Source organism: Dromiciops gliroides, chromosome 6, assembly GCF_019393635.1.
Source record: "Dromiciops gliroides isolate mDroGli1 chromosome 6, mDroGli1.pri, whole genome shotgun sequence".
Classification (NCBI taxonomy): domain Eukaryota; kingdom Metazoa; phylum Chordata; class Mammalia; order Microbiotheria; family Microbiotheriidae; genus Dromiciops; species Dromiciops gliroides.
Genome location: NC_057866.1, coordinates 55948342 through 55973940, shown reverse-complemented (window position 1 = coordinate 55973940; position 25599 = coordinate 55948342). Strand labels below are relative to the sequence as shown.

At 38.9% G+C, this 25599-nt stretch overlaps 1 protein-coding gene across 2 annotated transcripts in view; it reads left to right on the top strand.

Moving 5' to 3' along the window:
• Positions 1–25599, top strand: part of IPO7 (importin 7) — a 54138-nt gene that overhangs the window by 7498 nt on the left and 21041 nt on the right. For both annotated transcript variants that reach the window (XM_043970094.1, XM_043970093.1), the window contains exons 2-4: positions 19756–19837; positions 21501–21654; positions 22839–22997. In XM_043970094.1, coding sequence (XP_043826029.1) covers positions 19756–19837; positions 21501–21654; positions 22839–22997 — 395 coding nt within the window. The remainder of the gene's footprint in view (positions 1–19755; positions 19838–21500; positions 21655–22838; positions 22998–25599) is intronic.

The window sequence follows — 25599 nt, the reverse complement described above, 5'->3', positions numbered from 1 at the left end:
GACTTGTAAAGGTGCCCACCTCTTAGAGACTCACCTGATATGAAAGCTTAGGAATGCAAACATTTTATCAGGCTGCCCTCCTGATTTGGTGGGGCACATGTTAAATTTTTTGTAGATACCGTGTAACTTAGTGTGACATTCAAGGCTTTTACCCTGCCATCTTAATAATCTACTGTTATTTTACCAATAAATATGTAAAGAAAATTTTCCTAGCCACCTTTCCTTAAATAGCTTCACTAAGAGGGAAACTCCTTACCTTATGAGGCAACTCTGCTCTGCATTGTTCTGGTTGTTGTTTTTATTATTGCTACTGTTATTGCATTTCTGAATTCAGTTTTTAAAAAACCTGTGTGTAAGACTTTTCACTTATCCCTATCAATTTAGTGTTTGTTATTAAACTCAGCCCAGTCATCTAGCTTGGTGATCCCTATGTGCTGACCATTCTATTTTTCCTTTCAGCTTTATGTTATCTGCACATTTTGTTTTGTTTTGTTTTGGGTTTTTTGGGGCGGGGCAATGGGAGTTAAGCGACTTGCCCAAGGTCACACAGCTAGTAAGTGTCAAGTGTCTGAGGCCTGATTTGAACTCGGGTACTCCTAAATCCAGGGCCGGTGCTTTATCCACTGTGCCACCTAGCTGCCCCCTATCTGCACATTTTTAAGCATGCCATCTATACTTTTAAGTATTGATAAAAATGTCAAAGATCCTTGGGGGCATTGCATTAAGAGTAGTCCAAGTTGAGATCTAGACAGCTTGGTCCAGTGGAAAGAATGCTGGATTTGTAGTGAGGGGACCTGAATTCGAAGCCCAGGTCTTCCAAAAATACCTACCTTGTGCTATTTGGACATGTTCTGGGTCTCAGGTTTTCTCATTTGTAAAATAGGGGGCTTCTACTGTATGCCTTCTGAGTTTCCTTACAGTTCAGTTTATGATCTTAGGATGATTTTTGGCATTCAGCTACTTATCTGGTTCTACATCCATGTAATTTATTCTACATCTTAGAAGCAGCTAGATAGCAGAGTGGATAGAGCACTGGACTTGGGAATCTGGAAGACCTATGTTCTAATCTTGTCTCAGATGCTTATAAGCTATGTAGTGGACTTCAGTTTCCTCATGTAAAATGGAGTTAATAATAATAGCACCTACCTCACTGAGCAAGGAACAAATGGGGCACAAATTTAGGTAGATGATGTCTTAATATCGCATTTGAGCCCTGGTCAGAAAAACCTACCCTGATAGATTGTCCAAAAGGTAAGTAAGTTTAGTTTTGGCATGTTCTGTTTTCTGTGAAGCTAACCGAATGTCTGCAAAGTGCTTAATTTAATTTGAATGCTTATTGGTTCCATTATCTTAAAACTTGAGGTGTGGTCTAGTTTATGCTCAGTTTATCACCCATCCCTTTAGCACAAAGCTAGAATGCATTTTGTGAAAACCCTTGGATCATCTTTTCCTTCTCCCACATTTTACAGAAAGGGAACTTGGGAAAGGAGTACCAGAAAGGAGCAGGAACTGGCATGAGATTCTACAGCTAGTTAGTAGCAGAACTAGAATTGGAGTGCCAAGGACCTTTAACTGAAGTGTTAGTACACGATGAAATCTGTTGTAATTAAAAACCTAGGAACCCATATCAAATCACCCTCTTCCTTCCATTTTCCTAAGTTAATGTATTAAAAGAGAATAATATGTGCATGCCCCCCCCCCCCAGTAAACCAAAGAGAATAAAAGGAGATAAAGTGCTATTTTTAAATTCTCGGATGTAATTAGGACCTTTTATGAAAATTGCATCAAATGCTTTAGCAGAGCTTTGTTTTGAATTAAACTTTTTACCCACCCCCCCCCTTACTCCCTTGGGGCAGCATTTCAATGGTTTCACTTTGTGGTGCTAAATATTTGCTAAGTGGTGTGATTTCTTCTGAAATAGACCTGTTTTTATTAGAAAAGCTAGTTCTATATAGGCTTGACTAGTGTTGGGTAAGGGGAGCATACGATGCATACAATAAAATATTTTCAAAGGTAGAGTATATTTTATAACTTACAATAGTTTATATTCTTAGAAGAAAACATTCCTAATGTTGGAATATAGCATACTGGGTACTACTGAACTTGATAGATAAGGAAAGTCCTTGGATTCTTTGGCTGTTAAACAAAAAGGTCACCAGTGACACAGCATGTTTAGGAGAAGGCTCTGAGAAAGCTTTACACAAATAGCAGATTAATGTGCTCTAGAAAAGGAGGTCTTCCCAGCTTCCTCCATGTTCCCCACCCCCACCCCATCGAGATATAAATGCTGTTAAATATTTCATAAACATGTGGTGTCTGTTGTGTTATTCAGTCAATATGAAGGAACCCAAATCGACAATTCTTAAATGGGAAGTTATTTCTTCACACTTGAGAACAAGAGGAAGAAGAGCAGATTAAATGAAAGGCAGCAGGGTTTGGTGAAAAGTTCATGGTCTTGGAGCTGCTCTTTGAGATAGTTTCAACTCAAGCTTTGTAGTTAATTCAGGGCTAGCATGAATAACCCTACCCTCTCTATCGAGTGTTAACTAGAAGAGTAAAATGAGAGCAGATGTGAAAGGCTTTTGACAGAAAGTGTAAGATCCTAATATTATTAGTTGCAGTTCTCCCTTTCTAGTATTATGAGTTATGATTCCCTTGACAGCTATGGTGGCTGAAAGACATTAATTTTTTTCAGAGTTTTGAATTAAATTTTAGCATGAAAAACTACTGCCTAAATAATTGACAAGAAACTCTCAATGGCTTGTACTTGTTAAAGAACAAAGAAATTCTGGTAAAACATTAAGTTAAACATTGTCCATAGCAGCTTATGCTAGTTCTAGTTCATTTTGTATATCTAGGATTTTGTCATTCCCCTAAAGTAGATGGCCTGTTGAGTGTTTGGAGTTCTTCGTTCTTTCTTTGCTTTTGAAGAGGGAGGAATCTTGAGATTACAAATAATGATCTTTGAGAACCTGTTTCAAGATGGCTGAGTTAGTTTCTTTTCTCCCTCTAGTGCTTCTTGGGATCATAGACTTAGAGCTGGAAGGGAAAGACATGTTATGGGGAGAATTTGGGGGGTCCTTAGGTATTCCTCAGTAAAGAATTATACTCTGGCACACAGTGAAATTAAAATTAAAATGGTCTTTTATTTGGTCCTAGAGAAAGTGACTATGACTTCATGCCTGGGGAGAAGGTGGTTTAGAAACATCCTTTTATAGAGGATAGATGGGGGTGTCCACCCGAAAATGGAAAGTTCCTTTTTGGGGTGGGGTGGGGAAAGCCTGGATACTTGTCATATTCCTGAGCGTTGAGGGGGATTAAAATTTTTTTTTTTAAATGATGTTCCTGACTTTTGGGGTTATCTGTCTCCTAGTTCCAGTCAGGTAGCAGTCATGCCTAACTGACTTTCCTGCTATAGGATTTAATCTCCCCATACTTCTTAGGTGTGTCCAGATATCTATTTGGTCAATCTAAATTTTAATGGTTTCTTGATTCCACCATATGTTTGTCCCTGTTATCTGGTCATTGGTTTTGTTTCTCACAGGAGAAACTTCTGATTTATGCTAAGCCCCCTGTCAGACCTTAGATGCCATCAAGCCCAGCTCTGCCATATTAGTGATGGGGAAACAGACTTAGATTGCTGAAGTGATTTCCCAGCGGCACAAAGGTAGTGTTTGTGGGAGGATTTGAACCCACTCCTTCCTGACTCCCAAATTCAATGCCCTTATCTATCCACTATGCTGCTACATCTGGGCCACTTATCTCAAGCTCTTACGACACTCATCCTCATCTATGCAGTTCAGTTGAACAAGTTCCTTGTGTCCTTAGTAAATCTACCGCCTTCCCACCTTCTCTCTCTCTAGCAGAAATCTAAAGTAGTATTGAACAAAACTGGAAATGATGACTGTGTCCACTACAGATTTATTATTTATCAAAGCACACCATCCTTTCCCTGCTCCCCGATTATCTGTTTCGTTCCCACTGTGGATGTTCCAAACCTTTCTCTTGACATATCTCACGCCACATTACTTCCTAACCCACCCCCAACTAAAGACCTCACCAAATTCTTTTTTTTTTAATCATAAAAGTATTTTATTATTTTCTAGTTACATGTACAGATAGTTTTCAACATTTGTTTTTTATAAGATTTCTAGTTCCAAATTTTTCTCTCCCCCCAAGACAGCAAGCAAACTGATATAGGTTATATATATATGCATGATCACATTAAACATTCTACATTAGTCATGTTCCTCACCACATTCTTTACTAAGAAAATGGGCTATTTACTGTGAGGTGTGTGTCCATCCTCCCTTCCCCCCCCTTTTAAAAAACTTTTTAACCCCCTGTGCTCATCCCCTGAGTCTCAGATAATGAAGTAGCCCTTATTGCCAAGGCATTCAATTTATGCATCTTTGATCCCATTCCCTGCTCTTCTTGACTTTTCTGGCAGATTTCCCCTACTATCATTTTATCAGTCCTCTTCTATGATAACTACAAAAAGGTCCCAGTCTCTCCTATCCTGAATAAATTCTCATTAGATCCAGTCAGAACCACAGTTTATGGCCTTATCTTGATTTCCTCTTTCTACCAGTCTGCAGCCATCTATTATGAACTTTGTTCTCAGAAGGGGGCTGAGCCTGGGACTGCAAGGAAAAGCCAGAAAAGTCTCAGATTAAGGAGATTGCATTCTGATGGGAGAAAACACATGTAAATAGTACAGTCTATCACTGAAACCTTTTATCAATTCCCATCCTTTTTGACCTAAAGCTTTGATCTTGTTGACCCACAGGGTCATTGCCACCCATTCAGCCAGGGAGCCAGCATGGCTGAAGTAGCAAGGCACCCCCAGGGAGAGACCAGAGGAGGTGACTTGTACCAGGCAAGTCAAAACTCACCACCACCTTCCCTCAGATCCACGTGTAGGTGAGCCCAGAGTGCTAGCTTTACTGTAGAGGAGCCAACCCTTCTAGCAACCTGAACAAACTGCTCACCGGCTAACACCAATGGGCGGGGAAGTCCAAGAGTTTGAAGACCCAGAAAAAAAATTTCTTGCCACCAAAGTCCTTGGTGTTGTAAAATGATTGAATATGAGCAACTGATTTCCTAGAAGAAATCCATCTTTATTTAAAGAACTAGAAATCTTATAAAAACAAATGTTGAAAACAATCTCTAGATGTAACTAGAAAATAATAAAATATTTTTATAAGAAAAACAAAAAAAGATGTTTTACCCTCTGCTTTGCCCATGGGACCTTTCCATCTGATTTGGAGCTAAAACCTTTTGTACAAGTTATCTCCCCCCTTAGAATATAAGATCCTTGAGGGCTTACTGATTTTTACTTTGCTCTTTGTATTCTCAGCACTTTACCTCAGTGCTCTGCACATAGAGTAAGCCCTTAATAAATGCTCTTTCATTCCCATTCATTCATCCCTTTCAGCTTGAGCTCCAAAGCCATCATTGAGGGCTGTAATCACTATGGAGCTGCCAGCACCAGCTGCTCCTATTAGGCAAGTAAGCCCAGTCACCCCAGGAGTGGCAGGCAGTATCCTTGCCCCACACTTGTCCTTCTAGCCCCAGATCCCACAGCCATATTAGCCTAGTAAGCTATTCCTGTGGAGATTGTGGCCTGGTAATTGCTTCTGTTAGTGTTGCTGCAACCCTTGCTTTCTCAGAAATCATAGCTTCTGAAGACCAGGAGAATAAACTTCTTGGCACTGTCAAATGGCTCAACATCAGAAACTGACAGGATTTTTAACAGTAGAAATAGTATTAAAGAAGATGCTGTGCCATCTATTTTGCCACTACACTCTTATGGGGGGGGGATTGGTGGTGGATCTTTAGGTATTGCTCTTTAAAGAATTACACCTCTTCCCTCACAATCCAATTAGAATAAAATACTCTTTTATTTGAGAGAGAAAGTGACCACAAGAGGGAAGTCCAAAATTCCCTTTAGGGGAGGAGATATCTTAGAGACATCTTGCTCTTCCCACAGAAGAAAGGCAAAAGCTTTCATTGAGGACGTGTGGGGTGACCACCTGACTATGGAAAGTTCCCATTGGGGGTGGGGAAAGCTGCCTGAGAGTCCCGGAGAATTTTCTTTTGGAATGATAGTCCTGACCTCTGGGGTTATCTCTATCTCCTAGCTCAGGTAGTAGCCAGGCCTACCTGACTTTCCTGCTATAGAATTTAATCTCCCCTTGATGTGGGATGGAATTAGGGATCAAATTGATTGTGAGTCCCAAAAGAATTACAGGACTCAGTGACTCAGTTTCCCAAGTTTTATTGCAATACTCTGAGTGACCACAGGGAGAGAACCAGAATAGTGGAAAGGTATCTCTCGATTAGTCAAAGAAAAGACAGCTATATTTATAGTATAGATAAATTGATTTATCAATCTCATTATAACAATCTCCACCATAGTGAGGTACAGGGGAGGGCTTATCCTAATTTGGAGTTTCTGGGGTCCTAAGACAACCCCTGAGGCAGGTACCTTTTTCTGTGGAGGTGTGGGGTTTACGGGTCATAAGGTGAATCTGGGGACAAATTTGGCCTTTTCTGTTCATGTCTCTTTCTGATTCCCATGGTTAGTTTCAAAACATCTTCATTTTTCATTAGAATTTCTATACCCTGTTTTGTGTCTTTTGTGGGTTTTTTTGTTTTTTTGTGGGGCAGTGGGGGTTAAGTGACTTGCCCAGGGTCACACAGCTAGTAAGTGTCAAGTGTCTGAGGCTGGATTTAAACTCAGGTCCTCCTGAATCCAGGGCCAGTGCTTTATCCATTGAGCTACCTAGCTGCCCTGTCTTGTGTCTTATTGTTATATGACCTGACCCTTTATGGACCCATTATGGGTACTGATCACTGTGGGTACGATAACCTAGCATCCTGACTTGTAAGTTATTCATTAACTGGGGTCTGACTCCCTTCGAGAGCTAATATCTGAATTAAAGCTTGGATCTTAGGTTTTTCTGTTAACCCTTTTTTCACCTCCTACATCACCCTTACTTCTTTGGTGTGTCTGGCCAGTTTAAACTTTAATAGTACCAACCCCATCATTAAGTGCTTAAGAAATGTCATTTCATGATTCATGAAACTCCTGAGTACTCTCTGAGTACTGCTCTGAGGTCTGTCTTGGTCTCTCTTAGTTAGCCTTTTTTTTTTTTTTTTGGTGCCTTTTTAGTTTCCTTTGTTGGGCTGTCTTCTAATTAGTCACTGATTAGTGACCTAATCAGTTCCCATTGGTTTAGTTATGTGGGGATCAATTTTTAATTGAGGAGTGCTAGCTAAGTGGCTTATTATATTGGGGCAAGGAAGGAGACCGGCAGCTTCCCTCAAAACAGAACAAGATTCATTTATTTTATTTATTTCACTTTATTTATTTATTTATTTTAACAAGAAAGAACTTTAAAAAAAAACACAAACAGGATCAGTAGGATCAAGGGAAAGGAAATAAAGTGGGGAAAGGGAAATTATAATACCTGAAAAAATACCACCGCCCAGGAATCAGCTTCCACCTAGAATGCCCAATTCTCTTTCCCCAAACCTAGAAACACCCCACACAGTGCCAGCCAATGGGATGACTGCTCTGACAGTCATATGACTGCCCTCACTAGGCTTCCAATCATTATAATTTTGCCATGCCCATGTAGGAGTCGGCAGGTGGTGATGACGTGGGGTGCCAGAGCCCTGGCAAAGGCTACAACCAGTGGGTGGAGCACCATGCCGTTTGTGGAACCCCAGGCCAGTGCAAGCTGAGGCTTAAAAACCTCAAATAACAATTAATTTTTTATAGTTATCAATATGCAGATCATTCTCCAGTTTATTCCTATATCACTGCCTATTAGACATTTCAAATTGGATGTTAGATTTTTTAAACTGTATAATGAAAAAAAAAAGGAAGAATCCAGCAAAAACTAATCACATCTCCAAACTCATGCAGTTTTTCTTCATTAGCCATAGTCTCCCACCTCTTTAAAAACTCAGTTATGATACATACCCAATTGGGTGGAGCAATCTATTTAAGATGGGTGGTAAATGAGCCTTACACTCAACAGAATTGGTTCAAAGACCTTAATCTCATCAGATTTGGCTCAAGGAGGGAATAACAGACTCAATTGAGTGGAGTAATCTATTTAACCCTGCAGGAATATAGGAGGGGGAGGAGAAAAGCAGGGAGGGCAGATTGTGGGAGGGGGCAGTCAGAAGCAAATCCCTTTTCAGGAGGGATAGGATGAAAGAAGATAGATAATAGAGTAAATATCATGGGTAAGGGAATAGGATGGAGGGAATCAGTTAACAATAGTAATTGTGAAAAAGAGAAAAGGGGGGAAATTTTACAAAAAATATTTATAGCAACTCTTTGTGGTGGCTAAGAATTGGAAATGAGGGGAATGTCCATCAATTGGGGAATGACTTAAGAAGCTGTGGTATATCATTGTAATGGAATATTATTGTGCTATAAGAAATGAAAAGCAGGATGATTTCAGAAAAACCTGGAAAGACTTATATGAACTGATGTATAGTGAAGTGAGCAGAACCAGGAGAACATTATGGACAGTGACAGCATTATCGCTCTATGAGCAGTTGTGAATGACTTAACTACTCAGCAGTGCAATGATCCAATACAACCCCAAAGGAATAATGATGAAACATACTATCCACCTCCAGAGAAAGAACTGATATTGATTGAACACAGACTAAAAAAAAAAAGTACTTGTGGATTGTACATATAACCTATATCAGATCGGTTGCTGTCTGGTGATGGGGGGAAGAAAAGGGAGGGGGAGAAATTTGGGACTCTAAATCTTATTTCAAACAAACAAACAAACAAACAAATCCATTCCCCTGATTAACCAATATAGTAAAATTTGTCCCAAAATGAGGTTATTCTAGCACAGGGATTCTTATTTTTGCTTTTGTGACTTAAAACAAAATTTAGATAACCATTTCAATAAAATTGGTCTCCTTCAGAAAAAAAAATAATAAAATGGGGGGGGACTCAGATGTGAGGTCTTTTTATATCGCAGGCTAGCTTGGAAGTAATAATAATACAGTTTTTAAGGTTCTGTTAGTTTGCCAAAGTGATTTTCCTTAAGTGCCTGGGAACTCAGAACTCTTCTACTCACTAAACTTCATTAGCTCCCTATTATCTTTGGGTTTTTTGGTTTTTGGGGGGTTTTTTGGTGAGGCAATTGGGGTTAAGTGACTTGCCCAGGGTCACACAGCTAGTAAGTGTCAAGTGGCATATTAGATATTAATAATATTAATAATGATGATGATAATATATGTTTGTTGCTGTTGATGGATGTAGGGGTAGAGAGGGAGGGAAAAAATGATCCCATGGTTTTATGCCTGGGAGAATATCATTGACAGAAACAGATATTCAGTTGGGAAGCTTGTTGGGGGTTGGAGAGACAAGTTGAATGTTAGATATGGTAGCTTGAGAACAGTCATTAGGGAATTATCCTTAGCTATTAGTTGAAGCTATGAGAATAGGGGGAATAGTATAGACAGCAAAAGACCTAAGAATGAGCCTTGGGGGACTGCATATTTTCCATTTTTAGTAGGTCTAAAGAAGTAGACCTAGCAATTTAAAATGAATTTTTATTGATATATCATTGTGTGTGTGGTTTTTTAGTATGACCTACATTTCCCAGTGTATCCCAACTTCCCCTCTCCCCAATTCTACCCCATAGCCATCTTTTATATCAAAAGATATAGGGCTGGGGGGGAGTTAAGCAAAATTAACCAACATATTGGAAAGAAATAAGGGACTTAACTAGCACTCAACCATTGACCACACCTGGAGTTTAACTTAATTTTTCTTATATCTCTTTGGGGCCAAGTTTGGTTATAATTTCCCAGCATTCAGTTTAGAGTTCTTATTCCATCTCTATTTATTTGCTATATTCATTGTGTATATTGTTTTTCTGGTTCTGATTTCTTTGCATCAATTTATGTCTTCCCATGCTTCTCTATATTTACCAGTCATCATTTGTAATATTTTGTTACATTTGTGTACCACAACTTGTTTAGCCATTCCCCAATTGGGAGGCATCTACTTTGTTTCCAATTCTTTGCTTGCAAAAAGTGCTTCAGTAAATATTTAAGGGTCAGCTGGGTGGATAGAACACTGGCCCTGAAATTGGGAGGACCTGAGTTCAAATGTGACCTCAGATACTTACTAGTTGTGTGATCCTGGGCAAGTCACTTAACCCCAATTGCCTTTAAACATTGAGAGCTATCTCCAGTCTTCCTGATAATATATCTTGACACTGGATCCAAAAGGCTCTAGAAGAGAGTGTGTGAGGATGGTGACTTTGCACAGTCTTCCCTCATTTAAATCTAATTCACTGCAAGTCTTGACATCACCTTACAACATCATGGTCCTCTTTAAGAATGAAGGACAAATGGGGCAGCTAGGTGGCACAGTGGATAAAACTACTAGCTGTGTGACCCTGGGCAAGTCACTTAACCCTCATTGCCCCGCAAGGGGGGGAGGGGGAGAATGAAGGACAAACAAGAGTGGATAGGGTCTTTTTGTCATTTTTTTTTTTACTAGTAATAAATGCCTAGTATTGGGAATTCTGGGTCAGAAACTATCAACATTTTCGTCACTTTAGACTAGCTTAGTGGGATAAATCTTAATGTCTTTTTTTTGTGTGTGTGGTGAGGCAATTGGGGTTAAGTGACTTGCCTAGGGTCACACAGCTAGTTAAGTGTTAAGTGTCTGAGGCCGGATTTGAACTCAGGTCCTCCTGACTCCAGGGCCGGTGCTCTATCCACTGCGCCACCTAGCTGCCCCAAATCTTAATGTCTTTGTAGGAAGGCAAACAAGAAAGCTAAGTAAATACAAAAATGGGGGGCGGTTCCTGAGCACATAGCCTTGGAGGTTAGAAATATAGAGGTGCTTAAAAAGAGTTTAAGGTGTCTTAAGTGGTGAATAGAGAAGCATCTGGTACCTTAATTGTGGAAATGATTTGGAACAGCCTTTACAGAGTCACTGGGACATAGGAAGTCAGAATGACTTTTTTTTCTTTGAACAGAACAGTGACTGGCCATTTAAATTTAGTATAAATTTTTGACATGTTGCAGCAGTTCTCAGAGACCTTGGAGCAGAATTGGTGAAAATAGATGACAGCTGACCCAGGGATTAGTGGAGGCAAAGGTCTAAAGCCTTGAATGACTGACATAGAATTAGGTGAGTCAGGTAAAGCTCAGGGACTCTAGAAATTGAATGTGTTTTCATTGTAAGTAGTCTGCTGAATAGGAGAAGTGGAGGCTAAGGTGGCTGTAATCACAGAGCTAGAGCAGTTCTGAATGATGATGAGAACCTGTGTAAATGGAAGACAAAAATCTTTGCATTTAACTGTGGGGCCAATGTGGCAGGGGACTGGAACTAAAAGGTACACTTCATCAAGATGCATATTTCTTCCTTGATTTTTCCCCTTACTCCATGCTAATTGGGAGGGCAGCTGGCTTATTGTTTTAAAGCAATGCTGGTCTGAAGACCGAAGTTCACACCTCACTTTGTTGGGTTTGTTTTTGTTTTGTTTTCTTGGTGGAGCAGTGAGGGTTAAGTGACTTGCCCAGGGTCACACAGCTAGTAGTGTCAAGTGTATGAGGCTGGATTTGAACTCAGGTCTTCCTGAATCCAGGGCCAGTGCTTTATCCACTGCACCACCTAGCTGCCCCCCACACCTCACTGTTGCTGCCATTTATAAATCCCAGAGGATATTCTGGACCGCATTTATCTTGTCTGTAAAATGAAAATGAAGAGTTCAAGTGGAAGATCTCAACTCTCAAATTCTATGTTCTGTGAAGTACCTTGCTCAAGTATGTATTACCTTTGCTTTCCTCTATAGGTCTGTATTTGGGAGCCAGTTTGAAGTGGGAGCAGGGATTTGGCATCTAAGTCAGTGCCATATTTGGTAGGACATACTGAATCTAGACTTAGATCAGCTGCTATGGCGTTCTGCCATTATGACCTCCCTCACTCAGTGCTGCCATGCTGTCCAGCTCCCAGTGACTTCCCCCTCTTGAGGACAATGACCATATCCATATGAAATGTGCCTACCTAAAAGAACATGTCTGAAAATGTGCTTAATAAAGAAAGCAGAGTTTATTAATCTAGGTTTTGCTATTTAATTTTTTTTTGTACCCCATACATAGATGAAATAGTGACCTTAAGGCTAACTCGGTATGACTGATGATTTGGATAGTAAGACACAAGACCAGTACCCCCATTGGACAGAATGTCTAGGATAGGTTGTGTTTACTCCACTTCAGATTTTCCACAAAGGGATACTGATATTGATCATATAGAATGAGATTTTAACAGGAGCAAGGGAAGTTTAAAAAGTTTGCCTATTTACATTATGCTCTTATTACTGAACCTTTAGGGGATGGGTCATTAACAATTTTCATTTCTTTCATCAAGAAATCTGAAGATTGCATTTATGTGCATTTTTCATAAACATACAGGTTTCTTGAAATGTTTTTTGTTTTAAATTGGCAGTTCCCTTTGGATGTATGGGAGCTTCAACTGCCTTTATGTATAGGTTGAAATTTATCACTAGACTATAGAGACACCAACAATTTCCTGTCTCTGCTTTTCTAAAAATAGCATTCAGTTCAGACACATCCAGCTAAGAGCTATGCCAGTATGGCAACTTTAACACAAAAGCATCCCCCAAACGGGACTCAAACCTTAAGGGAGACTGGTGGTTGCCAGTGGGTTTCTGTTTTTTTCTGATAAAAGTTTTATTTTTTTCCAGTTACATGTAAAGATAGTTCTCAACATTTGTTTATCCAAGCTTTCCAATTTCAGATTTTTCTCCCTCCCTCCCCTCCCTCCTCCTCCCCTAGACAGCAGGTAATATGATACAGGTTTTATGTATATATATAATAACATTAAACATATTTTTGCATTAGTCATGCTATAAGAGAAAAATCAGAGCAATGAGGAAAAACCTCAAAATAGAAAAACAACAGCACCAAAAACAAAAGAAATAGTATGGTTCAATCAGCATCTATACTCCACAGTTTGTTTTTTCCCTCTTCTATCATGAGTCCCTTGAAACTCTTCTGTACCATTGCATTGGTGAGAAGAATCTAGTCCGTCACAGTAGATCAACACACAATGTTGATGATACTGTGTACAATGTTCTTCTGGTTCTGCTCATCTCACTCATCTTCATCCCATGCAAGACCCTCCAGGTTTCTCTGAACTCCTGCTCGTAGTTTCTTTCTCTTTTTTTTTTTAAGTGAGGCATTTGGGGTTAAGTGACTTGCCCAGGGTCACACAGCTAGTGTTAAGTGTCTGAGACCAGATTTGAACTCAGGTACTCCTGACTCCAGGGCCGGTGCTCCTGTGGCTGTTCTGAAATACCAATTCCCTTGAGTATCTCTCCAGCCACAGGAATCAAAGAACAGCTAACGAAAATGCTTTTGTTTAAAACTGTATGTAAGCTGGTGTTAGAGGTATGTAGAAACTCTTGTAACGTTAGTTCTGTGGTGTTTGTAATTTTATTATCTAAAGCTTATGGCATCCTACATACAGCTAGGCACAAGACCTCATTCGAATCAACAATTAGGACAATTCAGATTTATGATGTGCCTCTTTTTGGGGGACAGGGCAGAGCAATGAGGGTTAAGTGACTTGCCCAGGGTCACACAGCTTGTAAGTGTCAAATGTCTGAACTCAGGTCCTTCTGAAAAGGCCGGTGCTTTATTCACTTCGCCACCTAGCTGCCCCCTCAATATATATCAGTTTCTTATTTACTTCAATGTCAGGAACTTCCTTCTTCTTGCTTATCAAAACATTATTTAGGAAAGAATCTCTCCATTTCATGTGGATTGCCTAGGAACCTCACCTTTACCAAGAACATTTAAATTTGAAGCCTTCTTTCTATTTTTTTTTGTGTTAAAAAGATCCATTTTAAAGTATGTACACCTAAGAAAACCCCTCTGCTCCAAATATTGCATTTTGTAAAATATTTTCATGCGCGAGTTTTTCTAATTCTATTTGATTTTTATCATTTAATCATATTTATTCTTCCTGATCAACCCTAACCCTACCCTTAATTGATCAAGTATATTTTCTCATCTTGGTGTATTTAAAATAATCCTTTCTGCCTAAAGAGAAAAAAACAACTTTTCTAACTCAGATAATTTGGATTCATTACTGTCCAGCTCTTACTTATCAGTATCTGACTGAGTGATGCAACTTCTGATTCTCAATACTTATAAGATTTCTAGTTCCAAATTTTTCTCCTTCCCCAAGATAGCAAGCAATCTGATGTAGGTTATATATGTACAATCACATTAAACATATTTCTGCATTAGTCATGCTGTGAAAGAAGAATCAGAACAAAAAGGAAAAACCTCAAAAAAGAAAAACAACCAAAAAAACCAATAGAAATAGTATAGTTCAATTTGCACCTAGATTCCATAGTTCTTTTTTTTTTTCCTGGATTTGGAGAGCATTTTCCATCATGGGTCCTTTGGAACTATCTTGGACCATTGTCTTGCTGAGAAGGATCAGGTCTATCACAGTTGATCAACACACAGTGTTGTTGATACTGCGTACAATGTTCTAGTTCTGCTCATCTCAATCAACATCCCATGTAAGTCCTTCTAGATTTCTCTGAAATCCTCCTGCATGTTGTTTCTCACAACACAGTAGTATTCCATTACATTCATATATCACTACTTGTTCAGCCATTCCCCAATTGATGGGCAGCCCCTCAATTTCCAATTTCTTGCTACCACAAAAAGAGTAGCTATATTTTTATACATGTGGGTCCTTTGCCCCTTTTTATGATCTCTTTGAGGACAAGACCTTATAGTGGTATTGCTGGGTCAGAGGGTATGTATAGTTTTATAGTCCTTTGGGCATAATTGTCACAGCTCCATCAACAATGCATTAGTGTTCTAATTTTTCACAGCTTCTCCAACATTTTTTGTTTTGTTTTTGTTTTTTTGCAGGGCAATGAGGGTTAAGTGACTTGCCAGGGTCACACAGCTAGTGAGTGTAAAGTGTCTGAGGTCGGATTTGAACTCAGGTCCTCCTGAATCCAGGGCCGGTGCTTTATCCACTGCGCCACCTAGCTGCCCCCCCCCCCATTTATTATTTTCCTTTTTTGTCATGTCCAATCTGGTAGGTGTGAGGTGGTACCTCAGAGTTGTTTTAATTTGCTACTGATTAGAGAAATGCAAATTAAAACAACTCTGATCAGTAGTGATTTAGAGCACTTCTTCATATGGCAATAGATAGTTTTGATTTCTTCATCAGAAAACTGCCTGTTCCTATCCTTTGACCATTTCTCAATTGGGGAATGACTTGGTTTCTTTTTTCTTTCTTTCTTTCTTTTTTTTTTTAAGTGAGGCAGTTGGAGTTAAGTGACTTGCCCAGGGTCACACAGCTAGTAAGTGTTAAGTGCCTGAAGCCACATTTGAACTCAGGTGCTCTATCCACTGTGCCACCTAGCTGCCCCATGACTTGGTTTCTTATAAATTTGATTTAGTTCCCGATATATTTTAGAAATGAGGCCTTTATCAGAAATGCTGGCTGTAAAAATTGTTTCCCAGTTTTCTGCCTTCTAATTTTGACTGCATTGCTTCTGTTTGTATAAAAAGTTTTTAATTTAATGTAATCAAAGCCTTCCATCTTGCATTTCATAATATTCTCTATCTCTTGTTTGGACATAAATTGTTTTCCTCTCCATAGATCTGAGAGGCAAACCATTCCTTCCTTTCCTAATTTATCTATGGTATCACCCTTTATGTCCAAATCTTGAACCCATTTTGACCTTCTTTTTGTATAACATCTTAGTTGGTCCATGCCTAATTTCTGCCATATTATCTTCCAGTTTTCCCAGCAGTTTTTGTCAAATACTGAGTTCCTATCCCAGAAGCTGGAGTCTTTGGATTTATCAAATATGTCTCCTGTGCCTTACCTATTCCATTGATCTATACCATTCTATTTCTTAGCCAGCACCAAATAGTTTTAATGACTGCCGCTTCATAGTATAGCTTCAGATTTGGTACCACCTTCCTGTGCATTTTTTTCATTAGTTCCCTTGATATTCTTGACTTTTTGTTTTTCCAGATGAATTTTGTTATTTTTTCTAACTCTATAAAATAATTTTTAGGTAGTCTGATTGGTATGGCAGTGAATAAGTAAATTAATTAAGGTAGAATTGTCATTTTTAATATATTAGTTTGGCCTATCCATGAACAATTGATATTTTTCCAATTACATAGATCTGATTTTGTTTGAAAAGTGTTTGGTAATTGTGTTCATAGAGTTCCTGGGTTTGTCTTGGCAGGTAGACACCCAAGTATTTGATACTGTCTACCGTCACTTTAAATGGGATTTCTCTACCTCTTTATGTGCATTTATTTTATATCTTCCAACTTTGTTAAAGTTGTTAATTGTTTCAAGCAGTTTTTTAGTTGATTCTTTAGGATTCTCTAAGTATACCATCATATCATCTGTGAAGAGTGAAAGTTTTGTTTCCTCCTTGCCTATTCTAATTCCTTTAGCTATAGTTAACATTTCTAGTATAATATTATAGAGGTGATAATGGACATCCCTGTTTCACCCATGATCTTATTGGGAATGCCTGTAACTTATTGCCATTATATGATGTTTGCTGATGGTTTTAGGTAGATACTGCTTATTATTTTAAGGAAAGCTCCACCTATTTTGATGCTCTCTAGTGTTTTTAATAGGAATGAGTGTTGTATTTTGTCAAAAGCCTTCTCTGCATCTAATGAGATAATCGTAATTTTATAGATGAGGAGACTGAAGGCAAGGGGAGGCAATAAGCATTTATGCTTCCTGCTCAGCCTTTACAGTCATCCCCACCAGCTGCCACACATAGGGTAAGTCCAAGGTAATCCAAGGGATATTCAGGAGGCAACATGCACCAGTTAAATTTGGGGGGGAAAAAAGATGATAAAAGACAGAGCTGGACCCTAAACTCAAGAACATTTGGAAGGGCAGTGCTTCTAACCCATTGGCAAATGGTTCGGTGTCAGACTGATAAATTGTATCTGTGAGACATTCCCATCTGTTTTGCAGATATACCCTAAGGACCATGAAACTTTATCCCTTCTGACTTGTAGCTGTTAACTTTCCTATATGTGTTGTCTCCTCCATTAGAATGTGAGGTCCTTGAGAGTAAGGACTGTCTTAGTTTTCTATTTGTATATGTGCTTTGCATGTAATAAATGCTTAATAAATGCTTTATTTATTGATGAAGTATTTACTGTATGCCTGGTACCATACTCAAGTGGGGAGAGGATAAAAGAATATAAGAAAAAAGAAAGAAGACTCCTTCCCTCAAGGGACTTTTTTTCTTTTTCTTTTTTTTGGTGGGGCAATGAGGGTTAAGTGACTTGCCCAGGGTCACACAGCTAGTAAGTGTCAAGTGTCTGAGGCTGGATTTGAACTTAGGTCCTCCTGAATTCAGGGCCAGTGCTCTATCCACTTCGCCACCTAGCTGCCCCCCTCAAGGGGCTTATACTCTAATGAGGGCAAAAAGCAGAGGGTGGGGAGTGTGGAGTGGGAGCATACCTTCATGGGGACCTTTGTCTGGAAAGACAGAAGCAGAGTTGAGACAGGGGAGTGAGCTGACTCACCTGGGCTCCCATGGTGGCTCTGAATCTCACCAGGAGGGAAAGTCCTGATATGGCAGGGGTCATGTTTCCCTCTCCTCTCCTCTCCTCTCCTCTCCTCTCCTCTCCTCTCCTCTCCTCTCCTCTCCTCTCCTCCCCTCCCCTCCCCTCCCCTCCCCAGGGTCATACGGATAGTGTCACGTTTCTAAGGCTAGATTTGAACTCCTGAATCCAGGGCTGGTGCTCTATCCACTGCACTACCTAGCTGCCCCAGGGTCATGTTTCAAGGTGAGGAACCTTGGAAGAACTGGGGGTGAAACTCAGTGCTCTACTGCCTTACCTATTTCATTAACTAAAAGGACCGTACTTAGGTACATAAAGCCCTCTGACACACTGTTCAGTAAAGATCCTGTTGATATTTGGGCTGCAAACTCTTTCAGTCCATATTTATGGTGATTATTCCATTATGAGTTCCTCCATGTATTTGGAGATTGCACAGAATTACCAGCAAAACACAAGGGGCATCCTGGTGGTTGGATAGAGAATGGACCAAATCTGACTGGTTTTCCCTGAGAAAAAGTCAAGCTTACAGTTGCAGAGAGTGTACTACTGACTGACTTTGGTAGAAGTGTACTCACCTGGAGTCGTGAGATCACAATCCCTATCCTTACTACCACCAACAAAAGTCCAGGAGTCAGCACCATAATTCATACCAAGAGTCCTTGGTATATTTTTTGGTGCAGATAGGTGATGTAGTGGATAAAGTGCTGGTCTTGGAGATCTGAGTTAAAGCTCGCTTCAGCTGTTACCTTGCTTTGTGATCCTGAACAAGTGACTTCATACAATTGCTTAGATTTCCTAATAATGGTCTCAAAGGGTTTTTAATCATTTTTAACATAAATTTTTTTGAGTTAAATTCTCTCCAGTTTCTCTCTCCTCAGAGAAGGCTAACAGTATGATATCAATCACATGTGTGAGATCATACAAAGCATTTCTGTGTTAGCCATGTTGCCAAAAAAAGGGGAAATTATGCTTCAATTTTGCACTCAGTTCATTAGTTCTCTGGAAACAGATAGTTTTTTTTCATCATGAGTCATTTGGAATTATCTTGGAACATTGTCTTGGTCAGAGTAACTGTCTTTCATAGTTGATCATTCTACAATCTTGCTGTTAATGTTTACAATATTCTCTTGATTCGGTTTACTTATATCAGTTCATATAAGTCTTCCCAGGTTTCCCAAAACTATTCCCCTCATCATAAAACGTTTGTAAATGCACTTAGCACAGTGACTGGCAAATAGTAAGAGCTATTTAAGTTTTAGCTATTATTGGTAGTATTTTATATTACTTTCATTTCCAAATCCCTTTTCCTTCCTAGAGAACCATCCCTATGACAAAGGATGAAGAAAAGGTAGTTAAAAAAAAATAAACGGGGCAGCTAGATGGCACAGTGGATAAAGCACTGCCCTTGGATTCAGGAGGACCTGAGTTCAAATCCAGCCTCAGACACTTGACACTTAACTAGCTGTGTGACCCTGGGCAAGTCACTTAACCCTCATTGCCCTGCAAAAAACAAAACAAAACAAACAAACAAAAAATAACCAACATATTGATCAAGTCCACTTGATTGTATTTCACTTCATTCTTATCACCTCTGAAAGGAGGGGCCTTTTTACCTCTTGGGGCCCAGCTTAGTGTAATTTCACATCAGTGTTAGGTTTTTGTTCTTTATATTTATATTGATTTAGTCACATACTTTTCCTTTCTGTTTACTTAGCTCTGTATCAATTTATGTCTTCCTAGGCATCCCGTTGTTCTGACACGCTCATGTTTCACAGTATAGTTTAGTTCTTCCTTAACTAACGGGCATTTACTTTGTTTCCAGTTTTTCGCCACTAAAAAAGTGTTAAGCATGTTTATTAGTTACACAATTAGTTACCTGTGTATTCGATCCTTTCTATACAGGCAAATGGTCTGGAAATGTGGGGCGTGGGGGTGCAGATTTTTAAAGGCTAAGAAGTACTTAATTGATGTTCCTTAAAATGTATTTCATTGAATTAACCATTATAAGTATGCTTAAGTCTTAACTCACTTGTAGAAACTTTAAATGTCATCATCTCCTTTGTTTTGTAGGCCCACAAGTCTGTGAACTTTGTTTCAACTCTGCTTCAAATCACCATGTCGGAGCAGCTGGATTTACCAGTGAGACAGGCAGGCAAGTTTGTAGAGACCTTTTTCCTTTGAATGTGCAAATGTTATTTTCAGTGTTCACAATTGAACTGACTTACCCAATGGTATGTCATTTAGGGGGTTTTCTGCCTATTGGGCTACAGTCCAATATCCTGGGTCATGAATGCCTGTGTTACCAGGGCCCCAGTGGGAAGAACATCACTTCAACTTAAATGCCTCAGTTTATGCCTAATGGCAGTGCTATAATTCCAGAAAATGAAACCATTTCTCCTCAGTAAATGTGAGCTTGCAATATTATTAATAAAGTTAGAAATATGTGTCAAAGCATTCTTTTCCTTCATCTGTTTTTGTTCTTGATTGCATCTTGTGATGGGTGATTAATTTGAAGATCCAAAGTTTAAGGACTACTTACTTATTATTGAAAAACTCACTTGTGGAACGAACTTTATTGAGTTTGCTGTTTTGCCAGTTTTTATTCTCAATAAGAACAGTTTAGAGTAGGAAAAGTATGAACTCGGTTCACATTCTGCAACATAAAAGATTGAAGCTTAGCATTCTCAGCTGATTTTTGGTGCTGCTTGTGGACTTTGTCACGTTATTTATTCTTTTGTATGACTGATAAGGGTCATTTCAAATCCTAAGCAGTGGAGTGTAACAGGTCACAATTTATGATGAAAGTTAGGGATTTCCCTGCCTGTTAGAAGATGTCACTAAATTTCAGACTTGAGATTTGCAGCAAAATTGAGTCTACTTTGTCAGAAAATTAGTTTTTGGTGAAGAACATCTTGTGTGTTCTTTGTGATTGTTTATTAAAATGTGCATGGTATTTAAATGGCAAATAGAAGGAAAAGTGGCAATAACTTAGCTCAGTTGTATTATCATTAGAAGAGCTAGAAAATGGTTGGCTTTTGAATCCATAGGTTAGGCCCCTGCATAAACACATTAATAAATTACAAACCATTGCACTGATACTTTTCAGTAATCAGTATCTGATTCATTTCTGATAAGTTGCATTTGCATTTGTAATTAAGGTCTTTGGCATGTCTAAAAAGCAACAATAAATCTATATGGTCTGCTGTGTCATCATTTTTAGTTAAGTTTGGTAACTAGCAGACAGGCAATTTCAGCATTCTGACTGCTGACAAGAAGGCATGGTCTGTAATCTACTGAATAGTGAAAAGTAACCCTTGAATCTGTTGGTATTCTAAGTGATACATTAATGAAGCTTGCACTTAGGGCTATAAGACATTATGGTATAAAATACTTTCTTAATGTTTTGAGTTAAATAATCATGATTATCAAAGCTATGTGATTTTGTTATTTGGTACTGTGTTAAAGCATTGAAGAATATCTTCTTTAACATTACCTATAATTTAGAGCAGTCTTGCAAATTGCCATTTGCCTTAGGCAAGGAGAAATAATTCTTTTTTTCTAATCTAATACCTTGAAATCTTGGTCTCCTTAAAAGAATTATGCATTCATAGCATTTTATTTAGGCTATACCATCAGTATAGCAAAAAGCCAGTATCTGAATTGTACTTAGTCTACTTCTGAAATAATGATACTGAGGCCAATTATGTTCTTAAAAGAATCAGAGAGGTTGTCTTCATTGATACAGCAACAGTATGTAAGGGGGCTCTTCATGGCGTATAATGATTCTTTTCTCCAACTATCCTAATATCTTTCAGGCGTTATCTATTTGAAAAATATGATAACTCAGTATTGGCCTGATAGGGACACCACACCAGGGGAGTTACCTCCATATACAATTCCAGAGGAAGATCGACATTGTATCCGTGAAAACATTGTAGAAGCCATTATTCACTCCCCTGAACTTATCAGGTATTTAAAAAATGTTATTTATTGGTTCAGTAATATCATTTGTTCTGTCTTGTCTTGGTCTTTAAAAACACCACATATTTTGACATTTAAGTAGCATAGACACTGGAAACCAGTGCAGTAATAGTTTGTATAGTTATTGTTGTTTTTTTTAAGTGAGACAATTGGGGTTAAGTGACTTGCCCAGGGTCACACAGCTAGTAAGTGTTAAGTGTCTGAGGCCGCATTTGAACTCAGATCCTCCTGACTCCAGGGCCAGTGCTCTATCTTCTGTGCCACCTAGCTGCCCCATTACGTATAGTTTAATGAAAGTTCTTTTACTATTCAGCTTTATCTGTTAAATCATTCTTATTAAGAAATTCTGTGTGATTTATATTGTGTATGTTCTTGGATTTTTAAAAAATCTATACTGTTAAGCAGTTAGAGTTGGGAGGTGGTGGAGGCAATGAGAATCATACTAAGGAATTATTAAGGAAGTTAACAAATATCTGTTTCTCTTCACTGCCTCCATTGGAAAGAAAAAACTGCAAAACCTTGTAAAATGGCTGGGGGGGGGGTGTCAAGCCAAAAAAATTCTCATGATGTCAGTTAATTGTTTAGTGGCAATTTCCTGATTGTAAAAGTACACAGCAAGTCTGTACTATCGTGGTATGATCCTCAGACACAACCAGGAGACCTAATATCACGTGTTAGATAATAAAACCACCTAACATTTTTATAATGATTAACTTTTCCTTGTGCATTCCATTTGAGGACCCTAATGCTGCTCCCTACTTTTCCTTTCAATTTAATCATATTCTACATATCTCTGCCCCTCAGTGTACTAGCTTTGAAGGGGAGGGATGGTAGCCATTTCAGGGTCTCGCATGTGCTTGCACATATCACAACAACATTATGAAATAGGACAGTTTTATGGGTGAGGAGATTCCAAGAGTAGAAGTGACTTAAGTCAGCTAGTCCTTGATGTCCCAGATTGTTGATATCTTTGGCCCTGGCTCTATCCACTGACCCATAAAAGGAAATGGAGCTTTGGGTGACTCTTTCAGTTCCCTACAAGGTCTGTATCCCTCAAGACTAAATCATGATTTGAAATTACATATAAATCAGATTGATAAAATGTATAATAATTGTATAATGCATTCTTCATAGCATTTTCCCCCTGTTTGTGTGTCTTATTTGACTTTCAGGGTACAGCTTACTACGTGTATTCATCACATAATCAAACATGATTACCCGAGCCGTTGGACTGCAGTTGTGGACAAGATTGGTTTTTATCTCCAGTCTGATAACAGTGCTTGCTGGCTCGGAATCCTTCTTTGCTTATATCAGCTGGTGAAAAACTATGAGTACGTATGTCATCCTAAACTGTGGGGTCATGTACTTGGAGAAAATCAGAGTGTCTAGATTAGGGAGTGCAAGGGGGAAGAGATTTAAGCCTTAATAGCATTTCTTAAATACATTAAGACAAGTACTTTTGAATTATTGAATTAAGTATTGGACATGATTTGGTATTTTCCATTTGTAATCCTGTGATTCATAGCTTGTGATTCTTATCCCTTCCTTAGTAACTAAACTTAAACCTACAACCATTTGTTGTTGGCATTACTTCTATTCCACCTTTCACACTATGATGTAATTTATTCCTCCTATTCCTATATCATTAAGTCCACCAGACTCCTTACTGTTCCTCATGTGACACTCTCTCGTGCCCCTGTCTTTGCCCTGCCTGTCCCTAGTGCCTCCTCAGCATCGCCCCTCGAAGACTTTAAGACTTGCTTCTAAGGCTTACATTCATTCATATGTCTCCCCACAGACTGTTCACTTTTGCTTTTGTGTCTTCAGTGCCCAGCATGTAATAGGACTCAACTCTTGAGTGTGATACGAGTTGAGAGAAGGCAGATGTCAGTGTCGGATGAAGGACTCCAAGGAGAGATGCTCAGTAAATTCTTGATACATTAAAAAAGGCATAGGATCTGATGTTTAGATGAATAAGACCAATAGTCACTGCCAGACAGGAGAAATTGGAGTTGTGTGACAGTAGGAATGACCGTTTTATGTTTGTAGGGTAGTGAAAAGAAGGGTTTAGTGATGAACAGAGAAGCAGGGCTCAGATAATGGAGTCCTTTAAATGGAAAGAGGACTAGGAGTCTGAAGAAGCTCACAATTCTTAAAAACTACCTGGAGTGTAGCTTAGGTCATAAGAGTCAACATGTTTAAACATGTTTAAATTTGTTCATAAATTAATTTGTGAGCTCTCATCGAATTTAGAAATTTAGAAAACTTACAAGACTGAGTTAGAGTCTGTTTTAGAGACCCAAATGTATGATCCAATTACAGTGTGGCATCTTGAACACCATTAGTTATCACACATTGTGGGGTTAAGGGTACAGTGTGGCACCCCTGCCATCTGGGGTTTTTTTTGTTTTGTTTTGTGGAGCAATGAGGGTTAAGTGACTTGCCCAGGGTCACACAGCTAGTGTCAAGTGTCTGAGGCTGGATTTGAACTCTGAATCCAAGGCCAGTGCTTTATCCACTGCGCCACCTAGCTGTTTTGTTTTGTAAAATTATCTAACTCCTTTGATTTTGTTTTTTTGGTGGGACAATGAGAGTTAAGTGACTTGCCCAGGGTCACACAGCTAATAAGTGTCAAGTGTCTGAGGTCAGATTTGAACTCAGGTCCTCCTGAATTCAGGGCCAGTGCTTTATCCACTGCACCACCTAGCTGCCTCGCCCCTGCCATCTGGAAAATCCACCTTTATACCAGGGAAGTCTGGATTTTTTTTCTTTTTTTTTTATGGGGTGTTTGGTCATAAGCTCTGTGTCGTCTGCATGCCTTCGTGTTTTAGCTACAGCTTTCCCAAAATTCCTATTTAATTTCTTATGCTGACCCAATCAAAACCTTGATGAGGAAAGTTTCTAGGTGGAAGGGGGGTAACTATTAAAGTAACATAAGTGTGCACAGATCATCTTATTAGCATAGGATACATCTTCATTGACTAGATCATAAACTTCAGTTCACTCACAATCAGTTTAAGGATTTCTCCATGGCCGGAATTTGCATTTATATAGTACAAAAAGTACTGTCACCCAGAAATTGAAATGACTTCATTTTATAGGACGGAAAATTATGTTGCTTAAAGGAAATTTCAGTCCTTAATTGTGTTAGAGTTTTATCCAGTTTAAAGACTGATAACATAGAACTTTTTGTTACATACTTTTAGAATGCCATGTGTACATATAAAAACTGTAATTGACTTGCCAAAGTTATTTTTCTGAGTTGTGTTGTCTCAAGCATCACCTTTACTGAATGTAATGAGGTATACATATTACTTAATTCAGTTTGCATACTTAAAATAACTTCCATGTTGTCGGTCATAGCCCTGTGTTATTGATTAATCTTCTTTACCAGTCACCTTGATATTAAAAATAACCTTTTCTCGAGTGCTGGTTTGGTAATCTTATATTCTAATTTTCTAATTTTCATCTGTGTTTGGGCCTGCCCAGTGTTGCTTTATTTTTGTCTAGTTTCACTTTGCTCAATCCATAGGACACAGCTTTGGGGGGGGGGGGATTGAGGCAATTGGGGTTAAGTGACTTGCCCAGGGTCACACAGCTAGTAAGTGTCAAGTGTCTGAGGCTGAATTTGAAGTATGAGACTTCACTCTGCCAAATCACTAGTTACATGTCTTTGGTCAGGCCCATACACTTCTGAGCCTGTGGTCTCATTTAGACAACACAATTGATAATACCAGTTTTGTGTCTGAGGCTTTCCTCTTCTAATTGAGAACTTGTAACCTTTACCCAAATGACACTGAATGAAATATCTAAAGGATAAAAATACAGTATAAATTTCTAATTTCACATCTCAGCTACTTTTGATATTACCTGTCAGCATAGGTGTGTCTCCGCAGTTGCCCTTGTGTTTGTTTGGCAGGGCAATGAGGGTTA